Here is a 23,099-nt window from a genome sequence, read left to right as displayed (position 1 = left end):
ATACCCGCCATCCATAGGGGAGGAAAATGCGCTTAGTCGCCTGTCACGTATCTGGCAGCACCTTCGCTCGAACGGAATTTCGGTGCAGGCTGCTTTCCTTATCTGTGAATCTTGGACAGCCTCTGCCAGTAAACGGTACAGTTATGCCTGGGGACGATGGTGTGCTTGGTGTAATAGACCGCGTCAAGCTGACATTTTCAATTACCTGGCGGATCTGTCGTCTGAGTCATCGTACAGTGTTGTGAACACTCACAGATCAATGCTGTTTCAGACCCTAGAGTGTCTTAAAGTTACATTACAGGACAATCTCATTCGTAGATTCATGGAGGGTCTCTTTGAAAACAAGCCGTTTAGGCCAAGGTATTCATGTGTGTGGGATGTGTCGATTGTGTTAGCTCACCTGGAGGCTTGCATGCCACTTGATGGCATTTCTCTCAAATGTCTCACCTTTAAATTGCTGGCGCTGTTGGCTATGACTTCTGCACAGAGAGTGCAAACTTTGAAATCTTTGTTGGTTTCAAATTTAAGAATGTCTGTATGTAAGACAAAAGTTGTTTTTCTTGTCATTCAGGTGTTGAAGACAACGAGGAAGCACAAATTGCCCCCTCCGGTAGAGCTAAGAAAGTTTGGGGATAGTAAATTGTATGTTGTTAGAACCTTGTTTAAATATCTGAGTAGAACTCGGTCGAGGGGAACAAACGACCAGCTCTTAATTTCTTTCAAGAAATTTAAACCAGTGTCAACTTCGACAATCTCCCGCTGGTTATCAATGACGTTAGCAGCCGCTGGGATTGGTACTTCAGGTTTTAAGGCTCATTCCTATAGGGAAGCGTCAACCTCAGCAGCTTCCCGGAAAGGTGTTTCAGTTGGCGATATTATGATTGCAGACTGGTCGTCTGTAACTACCTTAAAAGTGTGCTGTCTTGAAAGTTGAAAGCATTGGAAATAAAACGAGCCTTCTCATGTATTTTGATGTTTCACCGTCTGTGTAAGTTATTTTAAGACGCAGTGTGACCCCGAAAGGCCAAGGCCATGCGTAAAAAATCCCCCCATCTCATCCCATCATCTCAGATGGGCAGGATGAGAGAAGTTCTTTTAGTATAACAAGGCCTTTCTGCCTTGAGGGCTCACACCCGCCCAAGTAATCTATCTAGTAGAGCTGAAAGCGTGTTTAAGCATTTGCCCTCCCTGTGGGACGACTGACATCTCACGGTTTCATTTAAAAAAAAAAGACAGTATGTTGTGGATTATGTGGCCTTATATAGGGTTGACCACGGACTATTTTCTTTGCTGTATCACGTGTACGCTGACCGCTTGATAATTGTGCAGTGTGATCCCTCAAGGCCGAAAGGCCTTGTTACGCTATTAGAATCCCTGTCAACCTCCACATCAGAGAAAATGGGATGGGAGGAGGGAATTTTTGCTTTGCTCATCTGTCCCCAAGGCAGAAAATATATATGCTAGCAGAATTTTATTTTTCGGTGTACTATCATACCAAATTATCTGTACTCGCCTTTATATAGTATAATCAAAGTTCAACGATTAGGCCTTCTGAAATAGGCCTATACCGTGTAAGTGTCTACACATCAGTAGCCCTATCTTTACAGCTCATTCGACACTGATAACTGCTCCACTGCTTCATCCCCCCAAACCTACGAAGTTTCGCCTAAAATGGACAAATATGTAGGCTATTTTGTCTGAGATTCCCTGGCATAAGCTGGCCCTTGGCTGTCCCTATACTGCAACACACAAACAGCATTCTGGTGTGCCTGGAAGTTTACACGTATCCACTGCCATTTACTTTCGTTTTCGTTTGCAGTCTTTTCAGTAGGCCTATAAAAATATAAGCCTTCTTGATCCATCTTTCTTTCAAAACGCCACTTGACACCATCATTATCAAATCCCATGTATAATATAACACCTAAATTAGAATCAGGATAAATAGATGACACAATATCATACCTGTTTACTGCCATTTTCTCCTGGATCCTTTCCGTCTTTGCGTAGTACCTGATGGCTGTACACCTTACCAGAAGACAAGCGATGGCTTAACTCAAGCACGTGACTATCAACCACGTGATTTTTACAACCAATGGCCTAACCACGTGACACACAGATCGAAATCAAGCAGTTGTGCAACATACCTCGACCATTCATAGCTTTTGGATTCCTCGCAAGGACCAGGTGACAAATAACATATGGACCTAGAATTTTTTTTTCCATTTCTAAACTTTAAAGCACTACAGGGCTATGAAGCTATCATATTTGAAGGTTGAGCACATTCTGATCACTTTTTTCAGAAAAAAAATCTTACCTAAAGGCCATAATTTTATTATTCATGCTAAAATCTTATTCAAGTCCTACCTCGCCTGGATTAAACTGCGTTTGTTTTCACCGCCAATACTCCATAGTCAGGAGTGTGCAGGCGATTGGTTCTTAGCAGCTATGACATCACTTCAAAAAATTTATTCACTTTAAAATTTCATTACTTAATTGCCACCGTTGATGGCTTACCCCAGCCAACCCTATGGTGTCCAAGACTAATGATATAATTAAATAAATACAAGTACAGAATTGGTAAAATATAAATTTTATATGTCTTAATATTGGTCTACTGTATTCGAGAATCAAGAAATGTATTTTCAAATGAAAAAATATTTGACTGATGTTTTAGGCCGTACTCAGGAATATTTCACTTATACAATGGCGGCCAGCATATTGGTGGGAGGAAACTGGGCACAGCCACTCACGACCATCCACAGATTGTTGACAGACATTTCCACTTACGACCATGGAGAACTCCCCCCACCCCACCCCACCCCACCCCACCCACTATACACACACCCACTGCCATGTTTGAATTCATACTCCTCACAGTGAAGCAAAATCATGTATACAATTATCACTCCACTATTAGGCAAATTAGACCTTTTGACACGCATACTGGATAATTGTTTAGGATCAGTCTCGCCAGTAATGACATAGAGGGAACCCATAATCAACAGTGATGAACAAGACTTTCGCAAACAATTAAAGTATAGATTAAAGATGTACAAAATATAGCCTACTAATTGCCAGTAATGTCAGTAGTTATCTCCCTCGTATGTGCTGTGAGCATTCAAACATGGCGGTTGGAGAATTTATCCCGTTTCCACTAGTTTCAAGCTTGTGTGGATTTATTAATGACGACACTTGGGAACACCTATCTGGAATTGCTGGCTGAGACGACTATGACTACGGAGAGACAAATTATTTGGTGCCCGGCAGTATAGTATATTAAAGCCAGCAAGGGAAATACAGAGGTGTTCAAGGTAAGCTTTAGAAACAAGACAGGACTGTGATAGTATACGTAATCACAGCCCTACGGAGCTGCTCAACAGCCCATGTTTTAACCTAGTGGCAGCATGCTTGCTACATTAAATATCTGTTTCATTGAAATTCTGCATTGGAAATCGTGTCCCCACTCGCAGTGTAACGGTTGCAGTACACACGGGTGAGTTCCTGTGATTTAGCCAGGCCCGGTCTCGGGCAAATGGTAGCGTAAACCAGGCTAGTCGCTAACTAATAAATTGAGGTCAGGTTGAGGTGTATGTAGTGAGAGGACAGCGTGCTGTTCCTGGGATGTTAGTTCTACCTTTCCGTCGAAGCTGCGGTTCCCGTTGGAATTGGGGTGGTAAGCGGTAGTTCTCGTGTTCCATATCCCAAGGATGCGACACATTCCCTGAAACAGGGCACTTTCAAACTGTCGCCCCTAGTCCGAATGTAAATGTCAGTCACAGCCTGGGCTACAGTCCGAGCTTCCTGGTTAGGAAGGGTTACTGTCTACCCACCGGGTGAAATAGCCTCCAATTACAAATATGTAAGCATTGCCAAAACTGGTTGATGGAACTGGATCCATCCGGCACCAGCCAAACTGTCCAACATATCATCAATAAGCCACTATTTCAGAACCTGGGGGAATCGTGAATGTTTCTGACACACATACACGTCCACACTCTGGAAAGCCAAACACTTCTCCAGAACAAATTGACCACCAAGCTAAACACCCCTGCAAACCAAGCCCTAGTAAAACGTCGACGGTGAGAGGGACAACCACCATCCTCTGTTTCCGTACTACACCACCGACCCTTAGCCTTGCACTGACCTCCCTCGATAATCATGTCATTTACGTCTGCTATGCGAAGGACTGGACACATGAAACTTCCAACACAGGCTTATCCTCGGAACTTAACTTATGGTAAACATCTCTGTTCAAAGTGGTAACTTTGGCACCGATATCAACACAACAAAGCAAGCGAGTGGAGCCTATATACACTGGAAGGAAAAGTCCAGCTTCTCCGGGGGAATAGGCTCACTGTACATTTGTTCCTTTTTGTCGATTTCCACAGGTTTTTGTGTTTGGCATTGGTATCGGTAATGGCCTCGATCGCCACAAGCCCTACAGGCGTTAGGTTTCCGGTCCCTGTTCCTACCATTGTTACGCCATTGTTTGCGGGCGCGGCTCTCAGTTTTAATTATAGGTGTGGTCCAAAGATCCGGCCTTAACAAAGCATCTCCTTGCACTTCACCGACATTATTATGAGAAATCTGGCAGCTTGCAGATTAGTAGTTCAGTTTAAGTGGCTGCCTAAGTGGTTTAGACAGCTGATTTAAACAGGTGATGTCAAGAGAGCTAAACCTGCTAATTTTTGAGGAAATTCATATATTATTTCACATTTAGAAGGTGCACAAGCTTGTTCAGATTTAAACTTAAGATGTAGTAAAAGTTATAGGACTTGTTTTCTCAAATATAATTCATATAAATTCACAGAGTTAAGAGGTCTACATCTTCAAAGCATGTACATAAAGAACCTGAAACCTTATACTCAACATCTGACCTTACCAGGAGACAAACACAAACACTACTACTCTCCCCCACCCACAACACCTTGTCTTACTTTGTAATGGCGAGCTAACAAAACAGAGCCAAACGTGTTTGATGTTTATATAGTCATGTTTTTGAATAGTGCATATTTACACACATATATAAGCTGGGGTATTCTTACACATTTCAATCACCAATATATTAACAGTATTGGCACTCTGCACATTTATACAGGCATACAGACAATACATTGTAACATTTCTGACTACAGATTACAGCTTTTATCATACCAGTTTGGAGAAAGAAATTCATATAATGATGGGAGTAAATGAAGATCTTAATAATTATATATCCATTACATGTACAATGTCAACAGCACATAGTTATATATCTAAATGTACATCCATGACATTATAACCACATAATGAGTTCAAACGTAAGTATTGTTACAAATTTTGACAAGTTTTGTTTACAAATTGTTCATTGTTGTTGTAATTTATAATAGTTATACACGCAGTAGCATTTGAATAGACATATGGACTGCACAGTCATATAATGCAGTTCTAAATGCCACTTGAAGTCAATGTAATGGAAACCACGGCCCACTTGTAAAAAAACTTTGTATTTCCTCCCCATCGTCGTATAAGTGAAATATTCTTGAGTATGGCGCAAAACACCAACAATATAAATAAATAATTAACAAATCTTTGTAAATTAATTTATCATAACTTCTCTCATAAATGATGTTGCCCTATAGCATACAGAGACATCAGCAAAAGACGACATCAAACATACACTAGCTCAGGTAGTCCAAGGAGCAACAAGATATGAAAGTACCCTACTTTACAACCAGAAGCTTTCAGAGCTTGCGCCCACTGAATTATGTACTGTTTACAACTGGATGCACTGTTTTCAGATGGCGTTCAAGTGTCCTGAACAAGAAATTAACCATAAAAGATTACACAAACAGAACTGACGCCCTCAATTTATGGCAACAAAGCTACATTACTTGTCTGAAACAATTATCATGGTATTATTTCCACAGCATTTCATAAGCAACATGTGTAAAATGACATCCAGAGATACATGTAGCAATCAGTCAATGCCTACTGTCAGAAGTCTAATCCACAACTGCATCAAGCTGACAACCATATTTTACCCCCAATAATGCATAAGGATGACTTATTGGTCGTCTCTGAAATGGCATATGTGGGGTTTATACAGTAAAACCAATGGAAGGCAACTGCAGCACTTTGCCAGGCACCTGACATGTCTGATGTCGAGGAGTACCTGACCCAGCCGGAGCTGTAGCCTGACACTGTATCCCATCCACTGTGAGAGTCAGCCAGTGTAAGCAATGTCCCCGTAAAGCCAGCCAGAGTAGGTTTCTTCCCTCATGAAGCTAGCCAGAGTATCTTATGCCCTCATGAGACCAGCAAGAGTATGTTACGTCCTTGTGAGACCAGCTAGAGTACGTTATGTCCTTGTGAGGCCAGCCAGAGTAGGTTATATCCCCATGAGGCCAATCATCGCAGGTTATGTCCCTGTGAGGCCAGCCAGGGGCAGCTTATGCCCCCTTGAGATTAACCAGAGTAGCTTATGCCCTCATGAGGCAAGCCAGAGTACATGTAGGTTATGCCCCCATGAGGCCAGCCAGGGTAGGTTATGTCACGCGTGAGGCCAGCCAAAGTAGGTATGTCCTTGTGAGGCCAGTCATCCCAGGTTATGTGCCCTTGGGAGGCCATCCCTGCTAGAAGAACCAAGACAAAACAGTCCCAAACCATCAGAGGCACAAAATCCAGGCAGCACCACGCTGTCAGTACTGTACATGTACATGTATATCAATGCTGACAGTAAGGAAACAGGTCCTATATGTCAGTCCTGTAGACCAGTGTTGACAGTAAGGAAACAGGTCTTATATGTCAAGTACTGTAGACCAGTGTTGACAGTAAGGAAACAGGTCTTGTATGTCAGTATTGTAGATCAGTGTTGACAGCAAGGAAACAGGTCTTGTATGTCAGTATTGTAGATCAGTGTTGACAGCAAGGAAACAGGTCCTATATGTCACCATGGTAGATCAGTGTTGACATTGAGGAAACAGGTCCTATATGCACACGCCCAAGATGTCTGTGCTGGATATCAATGTTGGCAGTAAGTAAACATGTCCAATCTGCACAAACAGGTTCTTTATACAGAAACTGGTTCTTTATGCACAAACAGGTCCTATAAGCACAAAAAGGTTCTATGCATACAATGTGTTGATGTGTTGTCTATTTGAGGATGTTGGCAATCCTGGCAGTCTTGTAATCGGCTCTCAGCTGAACAAAAGAGAGCAGAACTTGTTTCTCCAGGCCAGTCTGTGAAAAAAAAAAAAAAAAAAAATCAGTAACTACAACAATAGTATCAGTAACCACAACAACAGTATCTGTAACTACAACAAAGGTATGAGTAACCACATCAATGATATCAGTACTGTAACCACCATTTGAATCACCACTGGAATTTGGCACTTTACCTTTAATGATAAAAAAACAAATGAGGGAAAGCATGCTGCATAAAATGTCAAAAAATTGGTGTGATTTACAAGTTAAAGATTTGCATTGGGCTCTGTATTGAGGGAGTAAAACTTGCACTGGGCTCTGCATTGAAGAAATAAGATTTGCATTGGGCTTAGTTCTGAAGGAGTAAGACTTGCATTAGGTTCTGTACTGAGGGTGTAAGACTTGCATGGGCTTTGTGTTGAAGAAGTAAAATTTGAATTGGGCTCTGTACTGAAGGGGTAAGATTTGCAATGGGGTCTATTGAATGAGTAAAATTTGCACTGTGCTCTGTACTGAAGGAATAAGATTTTGTATTGGGCTCTGTATTGTGGGAGTAAGACTTGCAACAGGGTCAGTACAGAAGGAGTAAGATTTGCATTGGGTTCCGTACTGAAGCAGTAAGACTTGCATTGGGCTCTGTATTGAAGAAGTAAAATTTGCATTGGGCTCTACTGAGGGAGTAAGATTTTAACTGGGCTCTGTACTGAAGGGGTAAGATTTGTATTGGGCTCTGTATTGTGGGAGTAAGAATTGCACTGGGCCTGGTATTGGAGTAAGATTTACACTGGACTATTGAAGAAGTAAAGTCAACACTGGGCTCTGTATTTAAGAAATAACGTCTACAATGAGTTCTATCTCGCAACTGAACACCTGGCCTTACCAGTGGGTCTCCCGTGCACACCTGCTTCAGGTTCTCAGGTACCACTACAAGCAAGTTACACAGCGCGTGCAACTTTTCAAACAGCTGTGTGATCAGTGGCAATTGGAAATCCTTCACACACTTCCTGTATTCATTCACATCACAGATCACCAACATGGCCCCTGAAAACAAAACAGCACCATTCACATCAAAGATCATTAATATGGCCCCTGAAACCAAGATAACATCATTCACCTCACAGATCACTAAACTGGCCCCTGAAACCAAGATAACATCATTCAGCCCACAGATCACTAAATTGGCCCCTGAAACCAAGATAACATCACTCACACCAAAGATCAGCAAGATGGCTCTTGTAACCAAACCACAGAGGAGTTCCACACAAGTTGTTGGTATCTACTACAAAACTTGTAAATGTTGTACAAAGAGAAAACCTTCATTTCTTAGTGTCTGTGTCCAAAAACAGAACAGTGTCCAGAAAGTTTACAACATCCATCTGCTGGTGATATACATGTCTTTACTGATCAAGATTTCTTACCTATTGAATTGTACTGGAACTGTTGGAAATGTTCAAAGATTAGCCGATGAAAGCGTGTGCCTAACTCCATCAGAGTTGCCTCCACATTCTTCCCATCTAAACCATCACGGATTTTTCGCACTTGTCGACTCAGAAATTTTGTCACTTTTTCACATGCCTGCCAAAATGAATAAACGAGCACCTGATCAGAGCAGAAAAAGAGTCAAAGCATAGAATTGATAGTAAGCTTACCAAAGAGCTCGCCTGTATGAGATACATGAATGCAAAACTTCAGCTCCATGTATAAAGAACTGAAATCGTGGATTTGGTAATTTACGGTAATTAATATGCTCACAGGGTATCATCGATGGAACATCCCCCTTGTGTTATTGTGCTTTATATGCATGTAAAATTTCAGGTCAACACATACAATACTTTTAAATTTAAAATACCAACCCTAACATTTTGTTTAACAGTGATTCTAATACACAATGTCAGGAATTCAGTTATTTATGGTATTTAATATGCACACACCCAATGAAAGATGGAATATTCCCCTCACGGCTATTGTGCTCTACATGTGTGCAAACCCTGAGCTCAATACATGCAGTACTTTTTGAGATACCACCCCTATCATTTTGCTTAACATTTATTCTAATACATAATACACTAAGTCAGGAATTCAGCAATTTAAGGCACTTTATCTGACACTTAAGGCACACACCGAATCAACAATGGAATATCTCCCTTGTGCAATTTTACTCTGCACGTGTGCAAACTCTGAGATCAACATATGCAGCAGTTTTTGAGATACCACCCCCATTTTGTTTAACATTGCTTTCTCTATTATTGGACGCCGATGTGACGCACACACTACTCAAAACCCGTAAGTGACTGTGCATACAGTACTCACAAACTGCATGTGACTTTGGACACAGTACTCACAACCTGAAAGTGACTCTACACACAGTACTCACAAACTGTTAGTGACCGCACACAGTACTCATAACTCATAAGTGATTCTGCACACAGCACTCGCAACCTGAAAATGACTCTATACACAGTACTCACAAACTGTAAGTAACTTCACACAGTACTCATAACCTGTACTCACAAACTGTAAGTAACTTCACACAGTACTCATAACCTGTATGTGACTGCACAGTACTCACAATCTATAAGCGACTCTGCCGTACTCACAATCTATAAGCGACTCTGTTGTACTCACAATCTATAAGTGACTCTGCTTTACTCACAATCTATAAGCAACTCTGCCGTACTCACAATCTCATAACCTACCACAAGACTAACATACACATACCATAAAGTACTTATTATTCGCCTGAATTTATTTTCGTGGATTGTCTCCAAAAATATGTTTACGGGAATTAATTTTCGCATATTTAAGAGAATACTGAAAAACAAATCTTAAAATCTGAAAATTTTCCAAGATATAATATGACGGAAATTATTCAAGCACGTCAAACAGGTATCATCATGGGTGGCTTTAATCCTCCTTTGTTTCCTATGGTGTCGCTAATCCTTGTGATCTGGATCAGAGATTAAAACAATGGGGGATGGATTATCCCAACATAAGAAGATTACTTTCGCACCTACCGTGAGCAGTAATCAAAAACAGGCGCCACTTCTTTTTGGTCACTTTTAAACAACTGGCAAAGTGACTTGTCACCTTATGAGCAGTAACACATGAATTCACCATTATCGGCGCCAGTCACTCACTCTTTATCAAGAAAAATGGTAAGTTTTGCGTTGTTTTCAGTTTTAATCGTCCCCTGTAGCAGGTCAGAAACCGCAAACATTGCCGTAGCTGTCAAACAGCCGTTGAGTTGTTGTACACACTTCACAGTTTGTTAGAAGCTCACTCATTGGATCACAGCAGAGACACAGACACAAGGGGATAGGGTGTATCAGAGCGACATTCATCACAAGCCAGCATGTGCTGTAATCTACTTTTCTTTCCCTTTAGGGGCACAGCGAAGATTGATCAAACTAAAGACGAATAAACTCCCACTTGGTTTTATACCCAATGAACCTTAGCGCCAGAGCTTGTATATATTTAAACCATAATTTCCCTTCCCTGCTGTTGAAAAATTTAGCAACCTGTGGATGGTCGTGGGTTTCCCCCGGGCTCAGCCCAGTTTCCACGCACCATAATACTGGCTGTCATCGTTTAAGTGAGCGACATTCATCAGAAGCCAGCATGAGCTACTATCTACTTTTCTTTCCCTTTAGGGGCACAGCGAAACTAAAGACGAATAAACTCCCACTTGGTTTTATACCCACCGAGCCTTAGCACCAGAGTTTGTATATATTTAAACCATAATTTCCCTTCCCTGCTATTGAACTACCTGTAGTATATGATTCAATATTGGAAATTTTTTTCTCTGGAATTATTTTTCGCGGTGAATTATTGACCACAAAATCTGCGAAAATTAGTTTCACATGAAAATTAAGTACTTACATCTACTCACAATACATCTACATGAGGCATTTAGTTATCAGATAGATGGAGCACTGACCTCTTACCAGAGGTAAATGAAATATTCTTGAGCATGGTGTAAAACATCAATCATACATATAAATAAATAAATCTTACCGGAGACAACATAGACAGAGGAGCATCTTCTGCATCATTTTTGAAATCTGTTTTTTTCTGTTCTGTGGCCAGGATAAACCTGATCCAGCCAATGATGGCTGACACAGATCTGAAAAACAAAAGTGTTCTCTTCCTTCAGCTGGGTGGTAAGTTTTATAACCTGTTGTGTGGTTCACTAACAGTTCTGAACAAATACCACAGGTAACAAATTTCAAATCTCATAGCATATACACCAAAAGAAAACACCAAGGTTTGAATTTATTTAGTTCAATCTACCAATATTATTGTAGTCAATCCTAAAAAATGGTCTAACTCCTCAAACATAAATTATACCAGGACAGGTATTTGCATTAAATCTCAAATCTCAAGCAAATCTCTCATTATCTCAAAGAAAGAAGGACACGAAAATTTACCTGTCCAGTCCAAGGTCCATCTTGTTCTCCAGCTGTTCAATCAGTTCTCTCTTCCTTGTTACACATTCACTGTGCTGAGGGGAGGACCTGACAACAGAACATACATCAGTGTCCACCTGAACAACACAGTTTGGTACTCTTTACACATGGGGCAGTGTGAACAAAACATAAAAGTACTTATACACTGTACATGGTCAAATCTCAAAACACATAGGTTGAAGACCCAAATCTGGTTGTTGCTAAAAAAAATTATCATATTGTACATGTATGTTCAAGTCCATAGCAGAGTGGTATAAAAAATGAAAGTCAGTTTGGGGGAAAATACTGCCTTTCACACAGCATTTAAAAACCCACCAGATTTCTGACACCTGGGATTATATATGTAATGATTTTACAATCATGCAGTCAAGGTATACTCACCAAACTAAACACAATCGCTCAGTCAATGTGTACTCACAGGACTAAAAATAATCGCTCAGTAAAAGTGTACTCAGAACTAAACACAATCACTCAGTCAAGGTGTACTCAGAACTAAACACAATCATTCAGTCAAGATGTACTCACAGAACTAAACACAATCGCTCAGTCAAGGTGTACGCACAGAACTAATCACAATCAGTCAAGGTGTACTTACAGAACTAAGGGTACCAGGCTGTCACTGAACTGTTTCTCAAACAGGTGGAAGATGGTGTTGGCCTGTCCCACAACATCAAAGTAATACACCTGTGGTTCTGATTTTGGTTCCGCTAAGGGCACAGCTGGGAAACAACACACATCAATGGTCTCATCAGCCCAATTCATGACCAGAATTATATTCCTGGCAGTGAATATTTTGATTTCATTACATTACCATCCATGATCATTTTCAACTTGCTGAGGTGTGCTATTACACGACTACTGCAAGTCGTTAACCTTTTCACATGTTTGCAAGGGGCTTAGCATAGTCTGAAGGCCTTATTCTGTTATGAAGCACTGTAACTGGCAAGTCCAAACAATGAAGTTTTTCACACGCAAAAAGATTGAGGAATTATGGTATTAACTGTTTTTGTAACCCACACTTTCCTACATCTACATGTGCAGGCCGATCAAATGAGGCCCACGGACGGCTATGTGTCAGCTCATACCAACTCACCCTGTAACCCCAACTCCACGGCATAGTCTATATGCTCTGTGATCAGGAATTGTACCAGAACCTCAAATATTCTCACAGCATTCTTAGGAAGGTCTGATGGGCCAGACAACTGTAACAGCAAACACACAGAGAAATGGACAACATAGTTATAATGAAAACGAACATGAACATGCACAGGAGAATACTACATGTACATACATGAGCATTTTAATGAGATATCCTGGCAGAAGGTGCTTCATTGCTCTAGCTGGATACATCTACGTATTAAACATTAAACTTTTGTTTGGAAAGAATTGTTCTTCACCTTTTGTGAATCAAAGTTCTCAGACTAACAAGGGTCACAGCAAAGAGGTGATACGGGTAGGTGTAGGATGACATGTCGTCTCTTCTGACTGTATCTACGAAAACTGAAGTTGTAGCCTGGACATAAAAGCCTACCTATTTTACAGCAGCTGCCCTTGTACAAGTGAAAAATTCTTGAGTACAGCATAAAACACCAACGAAATATAAAATAAATAAATATTTTACAGTAAATGCATGGATAATGGTGTCACAGGTGTACAGTTGTTTATGTGTATTCATCAGAAGTTAAAACTGAACATGGAAAACAACTGGAAATGTAGACCAGTCATGGCAATGGCTCACCAAGACAATAATACTATGTGACGTATTACTCTACTTCCACCTGTTACACCAAAATGAATCTACAGTATGTAAGATATAGGATATACAGAAGGATGGACGAACGCACAGATGCCATCACATAATATGACCCAGGTCACTTAAACACACTACACTCAAGAATATTTTACTTATACAACCAGCATTATGGTGGGAGAAAACCGGGTAAAGTTTTCACTTATCACTTATAATATGGCAGTCAAATCTATGGTTGGAGAAACAGGAATGTCCATGGTAAAGCCACGTCCACTAGCAATGATGCTTATGAATTTCCTCATGTGATGTACAGTTTGAAATTTTTACTGTTTAACGATCACATGAGCATTGTTGACCACTTATTTTCAACGAAGCCCTCAACAGCAGTGAGAGCATGGGGATCTACAAATTACTGATGTGGAACACAAGGCATAAAGTCTTTATTCTACTTGAGCAATTGCAATGTTTGAGACTGAGCCTATACACAGGGTAATTCAGACATACTCACAACTTTGCAGCGTTTGAAGGCCTCCTTAGTCTCCTGCAACACGCTGATGGCCACCTCCTGACTCAAGAAAGTCTCCCCTCCATAATTCTCTATGGCAGGTCCAATGTTTATGTTGGCTTTGTTTGATATTGTGCCTATCTTAGCCTGTAGATCTCTCCTTAAGTCATGAATCCTACAAACAAACCAATGTTAAATTAACTTAGATAGCCAGCCATAGTATCACATTCACTCATGAATACAGACTTAAAGGGAAAGCAATCAGCACAAAGTCACTACTAACATGACAGTAATAAAACTACTGACCTAATCCTTACACTGAAGCCTACCTGTACACACACTCACCACTTGAGAACCACAGAGTGTGCTGAAATGATTAGGTCACCTGGCAAATACGGTATTATTCAGTTAACTAACAGAAATAGCATTCCTAAGTAACTTGAGAGATACAGCCTTACCTTGTTAAGGTAACCTGACAAATGCATGCACAGAATTTTTAAGGTTACCTGATAGATACAGCGCTGAACAGGTAACTCGAACTATATACTGTCGTTCAGGTAACTGACAGCTACAGCACTGTTCAGGTAACCTGAGAGATAAAACACTGTTCCGTTAACCTAAGAGATACAGCACTGTTCAGGTAACTTGAGAGACACAGCGTTTATTATTTATTTATTTATTTGATTGGTGTTTTACACGGTACTCAAGAATATTTCATTTATGCGACGGCGGCCATCATTATGGTGGGAGGAAACCCGTCAGAGCCCGAGGGAAACCCACGACCATCCGCAGGTTGCCGAAAGACCTTCCCACGTACAGCTGGAGAGGAAGCCAGCAGGAGCTGGACTTGAAATCACAGCGACCGCATTGGTGAGAGATACAGCATTGTTACAATAACCTAAGAGATAAAGCACTGTTCAGTTAACCTGAGAGATACAGCATTGTTCAGTTAACCTGAGAGATACAGCATTGTTCCCGTAACCTGAGAGATACAGCATTGTTTCCAAAACCTGAGAGATACAGCACTGTTCCCATAACCTGAGAGATACAGCATTGTTCCCATAACCTGACAGGTACAGCACTGTTCAGGTAACTTGACAGATATAGCATTGTTCAGTCTCACCATACTGACTGACAGACTCACTCTCCAGACTGACAGACTCACTCTCCTCACTGACAGACTCACTCTTCTGACTGACAACTCACACTTCTGACTGACAGACACACCCTCCTGACTAATAGACTCACTCTCCTGACTGACAGACACACCCTCCTGACTGACAGACACACCCTTCGGACTGACAGACACTCCCTCCTGACTGACACACTCACTTTCCTGACTGACAGACACACCCTCTGGACTGACAGACACACTATCCTCACTGACAGATACACCCTCCTCACTGACAGACACACCCTTCTCACTGACACACACCCTTCTCACTGACAGACTCACTCTCCTCACTGATAGACTCACTCTCCTCACTGACAGACACACCCTTCTGACTGACAGACACACCCTCCAGACTGACAGACACACACTTCAGACTGACAGACTCACTCTCCTGACTGACAGACACAGCCTTCTCACTGTCAGACAAACCCTCCTGAGTGACACACACCCTCCTGACTGACAGACACACCCTCCCGACTAACACTCACCCTTCTGACCGACAGACACACCCTCCTGACTGACAAACTCACTCTCCTGACTGACACAATAACTCTCCTGACTGACAGACACACCCTCCTGAATGGAACACTCACCCTCCAGACTGAAACTGCTTCTTCTCGTGGTCCTTGCCGTGGTAGTACCGCTGTAAGATGGTCACCCCTCGTTCCTTTAGGTACCGCGTCTCCAGGCTGAAAAACAGGCATTATTATGAGGCACAGCACTCAAACCACTACAGTCAACTTTTACATCATCAACATCTGTAAGTATCCCAGCTCCTTACCATAGATATAAGCTGTTACAACTTGGCTAGGACTAATTCATTAATGAAAAACAATATATACTTTTGAGGACTGTCTCTCAATCTGTTACACAGTGCAGCCATTGTCAGATCAATTCAGACAAATAAACATGAATCTGCTTTCAGAATACCAACTAAGCTGTCACTGTGAGTTCAAGTCCAGCAGACTTCTTCTCCGCTTGTACGTGGGAAGCACTGATAGGAACCTGCAGATGCCCATGGGTTTCCTACCACCATAATGTTGGCTGCTACTGTTTAAGTGAAATATTCTTGAGTATGGCGTAAAACACCAATCAAATAAATTAAAATAAATAAAACTTACTGACAACATCTCATCCCGTAAATCTTAAGAATACGTAACTTTGTCAATTGAGCATTTCTACACTCACCTGATGTAGGTGTCCAAATATGAATCAAAGATAGCTTTGGTCTGTTTATTGAGGAAGGAACTGTCATTACCCAGCTTAAAGGTTGACAGCTCATTAGACAGTTTTGTTGTTCTACAGCAGAAAACATCATCAGCTCAGGTTAGACTTAATTTAATATGCTGAGTTTTGATGAAACATGCAGTTAGCTATAAAGTTTAACATGAATCTGCTTTTAAAATATACGACTGATCATTCACTGAAAATGGTATTCATTACATTTTGTTTATTTGGTTGCTGTATGAAGCCCCCCCTGATGATTTTTTTACCTGTACAACATCCATGTAATAGTGAACGATAAGTGACCTTCAACAAACATAAAATGAGTGCTATTGATCTAATCACAATATACTGACACCCAGCTGACCAGCACTTGGACTATTCCTCTGACAGTATATCATCTGCTCTATACATTATACACTAAACAGAGGTTAGAGGTTGAGTGAATACATGCACATGTACTTATGTCACTTTAAAATAAAATAATCAGCTTTGTCTCAAACCCTGAACACTAAAAATGATATATTACTGCTATATACAATAAATCTACCTTGACACAAGACACAGAAATTATTACTTACTTTGTATAATATTTAAAAAGTTTCTGTAAATATTTTTCTGAATCTGTTGTATTTTGTAACTGTTCATTGATGTTGTTCTGAAACAGAAACAAAAAGATACATTTTCATGTGCTATCATACATGTTAGAGAAAATTTCTGGGACAAAAACAGGATTTACATTCGAGAAGATATAGTAAATCTGTATCATTGCAAAGTCCATAACAGTGACAGCTTTGGCATCATACAGATACCTAGCTGTTATGAATCACACATTTTATTTTCTATTTTTTTGCAATTTGTAGAATTCTATACATCATATGGCTTCAACACTGTTTGAACAGGGCTTAAGGGGGTCCTTCAATAGCTTCTGCCTGAAGTCTGTTAGAACTTGACCAACTCTATCCATAACTGGCTGGGGTACAGTTTTAAGGCTGGTGCCTGTAATATCATCCATCTATTAACTTGACTATGTTGATGTTCTGGATGAGCTTGCTCATTGTCACACCCCTCATCACACAGGTAAGGGACACGTACTTTTAACTTGACTAGGTAGGTGTTCTGGATGAGCTTGCTCATTGTCAGAACCCATATCACACAGGTAGGGGACACGTACCTTTAACTTGACTAGGTAGATGTTCTGGGTGAGCTTGCTCATTGTCACACCCCTCATCACACAGATAGGGGAGACGTACCTTTAACTTGACTAGGTTGATGTTCTGAATAAGCTTGCTCATTGTCACACCCCTCATCACACAGATAGTGAAGACATACCTTTAATTTGACTACGTAGATTATCAGGATGAGCTTGCTCATTGTCACACCCCTCATCACATAGGTAAGAGACACGTAATTTTAACTTGACTAGGTTGATGATCAGGATGAGTTTGCTCATTGTCACACCCCTCATCACACAGACAGCATTCGCTGTACACGTACCTTTAACTTGACCAGGTAGATGTTCTGTATAAACTTGCTCATGACAGTCTCTGGACTGGTGAAGACTTCATTGATCAGCTGGTAGGTTGTCTGACACAGAGGCACTATGTCTGCATACAGATCTTCTCTTTTGTAGGCACCCTGAAAACCGCAAACCACAGGAGGCACAATCAGCACATAGCTCTCGGAATGACCAGAGACTAAAGAGTATTTGCCCTGATCATGAAATGTCTCCTCTGAGAGACAGATACAAAGACAGAGACAAAAATGCTTTAATGCTGCATCACTCAATCATGGCTGAATCAGATGTTACAAGGCCTAGTTAAATTAACACCTCTCTTGTCAGACATGCAGCGGTGGAGACCTTCACTTAGTAAATGTAGATGTATGTAACAATTAAATCTGAAATTTTAAAATAATCAGAAATATCAAAAATTTAAATTCTACAATACTTTAAGGAGAGTACATTGACTGAGTCATTGTGCAGCCATTTATTTTCTTAATTCTAACAACTCCTGTACAGTTACAAACCAACTGTCTGCTGGACTTGTACAGTCTACAAACGTTGTGTAAGACATATAAAAACCTGAAAGGCATGGGACTTAAGGCACAGAGAATAACAGATAGATGAAGGGAGGTAACTTACTTTCTGACACTCTTCTATGAAAGCATTAATGCACTGGCCATATCCCTGTAAACACAACACATAATAAGATCAGCTTTAACAGGATAATAAAGGGACCATTTGGCTAAGCAATGCAGAGCTGTTTGATTTCTGATGCACCAACTGCCCTCTGATTTGCCCTTACAGCTTGCATCCAATGTATTTAAAATTCCACTGCACATGTATGTAAATCAAGATGCTATCGATGTAAATCAAGATGCTAACTATGTAAACCAAGATGTACTTCCTTAGTCTAATCAGTTTTTGTGAGTTGCAGTGGTGTACACGTAAATTATAAGATTTCAGATGATGCAGCTGGGGCAAATACAGACTCAAATGCAAACTGTCATGACTGCTCCAAAAAAATACCGGTCCATTTACATCGACAATTCTGTTCTTGAAATTTCAATCTAAAACTTCATGAATCAAATTTCAATTTAATTTATTTCACTGAATGTCTCTCTATCTTCTTATTTAGAAGACCTGATTAACTTTACACGTATATTTTGTTTTTGTACATTACAGTGGTATGGTATATGGAATTTTATCCCAAATTCGAAGTTTTCATCGGTACCCAAATTTGAAAGGTGTATTTGAGTCTGTTGTGCCTGGGAGCTCATCAACAACACTGGGAACTCAACAACACCACCAGGAGCTCAACAACAACACTGGATAGCTCAACAACAACAACAGGAGCTCAAGTACACCACCAGGAGCTCAACAACACCACTGGGAGCTCAACAACAACAACAGGAGCTCAAGTACACCACCAGGAGCTCAATAACAACAAAAGGAGCTCAAGAACAATACAAGGAACTCACCTTGAAGTGGGAGAGGACAGAGGCCACCCTTTTCATCTGTTTCCGCTCCCCGGCCTGATGAGCGATTCGGAACTCTTCTATCAGCTCCTTCTCAATGTGCTCGTATTTCACTGAAACATGATTTACAGTGGCGTTAGGTCAGGTGAATATAGCCCAAGACATTTGTCACATCAATTAAAATTAAGCATTTTGAAATCCTGAATTACACGGGGGAGGAAATATGGTGGTTGACCAAATGCATGTTCAGTACTTTCTTCCAACCATCTGATACTTTACCATTCCAGGAAATTAAACTGAAGACATTAAAAAATAGACATTGTGCATGAAGTTTACAGGGTTAACATTCTTCTCTCTCTTCAGAGAAATGCAGTAAATGCTTCTCACCATTGATTCTGTTTCGGGCTTTTACAAACCTGCAAACACAAAAATTAAAAACATATAAATGCTAAAGTAGCATAAGCAACATGTACATATAACTCACTGGTATTTATTTATTTATTTACTTATTTTATTGGTTCTTAATACCGTATTCAAGAATATTTCACTTATATGACAGCTGCCAGCAACATACTCAGAGGACACCAGGGCGAGGCCGAGAGAAACCCACAACCATCCCCAAGTTGTTGCCATCCACTGGTTTGTCATCGTTGGTCATGAAGGACATCATTGACAAACAGTCGCATGATCTGTCTGGCCATGAACAATTCATTTTACATGTCAAGGTGCTTGTATGTTGTAACTGAGCAGTTTTAATGTGCACACCACAGAGGGTAGAGAACATTCATCTAAAACCATACATTCAATAAACAACACAAAATGTATCTTATCTGTTTATAATATAATCTATTATCAAATCACAAGATGTCCAGTCAGATAACTATGTCTAGGCTTCTTGGCTCCTGGGTATTCATCAACAGCAAAAAAAAAAAAAACACAAGCACACTGAAGAACATGCCTGTGTTTTCATGTTGGTATAAGAAAGATAATATCTGACAAACCAACATGGAAATAGTGTAAACTGTATACATATTATGTGTTGTGGTCAGTTCTTATGTCTCAAACTTCACAATATTTATTTCAGACACTAGAGTGACACTGGGCCTGTCTTTCCACAGAAAATGGCGAAGGTAAATATAAAGCTTACTTCTCTCCCTTTGGCAACTCCATGGCCACTAGGTGGAGCTTCTGGATGATATCAGCTGCCAACTGTAGCTATGGAGAAAAAGGCATTTGTCTCAGTGAGTACATACACAACTTCATTAGTCAGACATACTTCTTTCTCTGCGTTGCATTATTTACGTTTACAAAGTTGTGTTTTGAAACTAATTTTCCAAAGATTACCTATAGATGCATCTTAAAAGTTTGTTACTTAGACACCAGAATAAGTAGACTGAGCTGTGAGTACCTGGAAGGGGTCAGTAAAGACAGCTGACTTTAATGGTTCATCTGACAGAAACTCTGAGAAGTAGTTCATAAGCCTCTGTGCCTCCACCGCCCGTGCCCTGGGGTTGTTCACACCCTCCAACTGATCCCCTAAATGAACAACCTTGGTGGCCACAAAGTTGATCCGTTCATTCAACTCTTGGAAGTGAGCATAAGATTGCTGAAACAAAGAATTTACGGATATGTTCCTTCCTTCTAATCCATTTTAATCTGGGGTTCATTCTATTAGCAAGTACAAAACTGCTTAACCTTTAAATTCCTATAACTGGCAATGTTTCATCATGGAAAGCTGGTTCAACAGATTCTCACCTGGTTTGTCTTTTGTAACTCTGCCACTCTCTGCCAATGCCGTTTCTCTTCTTCCTGGCACTCACTCTCTAACTTTTCCACATTCTTTTGCATCCTGGCATTCATGTCTTTCAGGTCTCGGATGGTCTTCTCAAAGGCCCCATGGAGTGTCATTGGGTAGAACTCGTCTGGGTTACTCCGAGCCTTAGTTCCCATTGTCCTCCAGGCCAGCCGTTCTACAAACTCCTCTGGATCAAAAGGATCCTAAGAAATAAGAGTAACAATATGTTAATATTCAGCAAACATGTTTGAATGTTTGCTGAATATACAATTCACCATTCAGCAGGCAGTATTTGTATAGTACCTATAATTTTAGCTTACTTGGATTTTTAATTCTCCATTTCAACATTTAAACATTTATTGGCAAGCCGATTCAAGCTACATTCATAAAACTCTGATGTTCTTATCATGTGATGTTAAATGTTATAGTTTAAAAAAAAATAAAACACATTGATTCCAACTGGACCACAGTTGCTCAAATCTTGTATACGGTTAATCCCTTACCAACTTACAATAGGCCACGGGTTGCACATATTCACATTAACAATCTGAATGGACAGTTTGTGAGTACTTTTGGACAGCATAATGAAATTAGCATTGTAGCAATGTTACTGCATGGCTATTACAGGCCATATGTAGAGGGGAAAATATTGCCTAAATAACATGAAATTCAATATAAACTGCCTCATACACAAAACTAGGCTTTGTTTACATTCATAATTTATATATGCTCTGTCGACCATTCTGTTCTACACTATTCAGTTATTATCAGCAATATTTCTCAAAATAATGCTCAATGTTCTTCATTTCCTGATACCTTGACATTTTATCTTTCACCTGTCGTCTGCCAGTCGACATGATTTATCAAGAAATATAGAACAGAGGCATTTGCCTAGTTCAATTAAATTAAGCGTTGAGGTCTATTTTGAAAAATATCTGATATTTACCTGTTTAATTGTTAATCCCATATTGAACTAGCATTTGTTATGAATATCAACTCTCAGCTGCCCATCCTGAGACAGCTAGTCTTTACTACTGACCACATCTGCCAGGTAAACATTACTGTACTTCTGCATGACGCAGAGAGACATGCAGTGCACTAAGAGAATCATGCAACTTCGTTGTTGTTGTTGTTGCACTCGGGGAAGCAAGTGCGATCAGAAGATCCATCATACATGAATGAGAGTAAATACGGTCTGCGTGAAATGTCAATCGATTTAGTCATACCTGCTCTAGCTCTTGCAGTGACATTGCGGAGCCAGTAGTGTCAGTTCCAACAAAAATAATCTACATTTTTCATCTCCACCTCCCTCATTAAAATCCGGAAACAAGTTAACAGCGGGGAGACAACTGCGAACCCACAATGTATTGTCTCCCTTGAACCACTTTGTGCAAGACCTGTTTTTGTTTTGTTTTGAAAACAACTGGGGAATTTATTTATGTGCTTGGTGTTTATAATGCTGTACTGAAAGAAATAGCTTGCTTTTCGGACGAAGGTGAGATTTGTGGCTGATGGAAACGTGAGTAAACCACTATCCCATGCTGGGTATATGAAGCCTATGTCTTCTTGCCAAACCTCCTAACAAAGCCACAGTCAAAGTTTTAATCAGCAAGAGCAAGCACACGACCTCAGTGGTCAAGTATCAGCCAGTCGAAGCAGGTCAATGCTTTTTACTGTCTTAACCAGCGATGGCCCAATGGTGCATAGATTAATTTATAAAACTTGGCAAGAACCTCCATCAAATAATCTATTGGTTTGTTAGCTTACAGCTGTTGTTCGACAGTCATGTCTGCAAGAAACCGTGGAGGAAATCATGACACCAGTCAGGTTGTTGAGTGGAGGTAACCGGAGTAAATCAGCATCCAATGCTAAGTGGGCCTGGGTGGGCTAGACAAACCTCCTAACCCATAACCACAGCAGAACCAACAGAGCTGGACTTAAAAGTTGTAATCTTATTGGTTTAGGCCAATGAGCGACTGAGATAATAACTCTTCAGCTGAATCAGCCAAGGACGACATTAC

General features: G+C 40.5%; 2 protein-coding genes across 3 annotated transcripts in view; both read right to left on the bottom strand.

Annotated features, from left to right (window-relative positions):
• LOC135468955 (cyclic GMP-AMP synthase-like receptor 3) overlaps positions 1–23,099 on the bottom strand; it is a 91,598-nt gene that overhangs the window by 5,889 nt on the left and 62,610 nt on the right. The window contains exon 1 of one of the 2 annotated variants that reach the window (XM_064747447.1): positions 1,963–2,022. The exons of the other annotated variant lie outside the window; for it this stretch is intronic. Within the exon in view, the coding sequence (XP_064603517.1) occupies positions 1,963–1,976 (14 nt within the window). The 5' untranslated portion in view covers positions 1,977–2,022. Of the gene's footprint in view, positions 1–1,962; positions 2,023–23,099 lie in introns of those variants that run through there. 2 annotated transcript variants of the gene reach the window in all.
• Positions 4,805–22,412, bottom strand: LOC135466370 (exocyst complex component 5-like). Its single transcript, XM_064743810.1, has 19 exons — positions 22,305–22,412; positions 21,039–21,281; positions 20,692–20,889; positions 20,431–20,498; positions 19,671–19,699; positions 19,287–19,396; positions 18,448–18,492; positions 17,802–17,942; positions 16,886–16,962; positions 16,269–16,379; positions 15,674–15,769; positions 13,910–14,081; positions 12,745–12,853; positions 12,247–12,370; positions 11,613–11,699; positions 11,200–11,308; positions 8,604–8,760; positions 8,066–8,226; positions 4,805–7,221 (listed from the first exon to the last, which is right to left on the bottom strand). The coding sequence occupies exons 1-19, from the start codon at positions 22,326–22,328 to the stop codon at positions 7,135–7,137; spliced, it is 2,148 nt and encodes a 715-aa protein (XP_064599880.1). The 5' UTR covers positions 22,329–22,412; the 3' UTR covers positions 4,805–7,134.

Source organism: Liolophura sinensis, chromosome 6, assembly GCF_032854445.1.
Source record: "Liolophura sinensis isolate JHLJ2023 chromosome 6, CUHK_Ljap_v2, whole genome shotgun sequence".
NCBI classification, from domain to species: domain Eukaryota; kingdom Metazoa; phylum Mollusca; class Polyplacophora; order Chitonida; family Chitonidae; genus Liolophura; species Liolophura sinensis.
The sequence above is the reverse complement of the archived record's forward strand: the minus strand, read 5'-3'. Positions and strand labels throughout refer to the sequence as shown.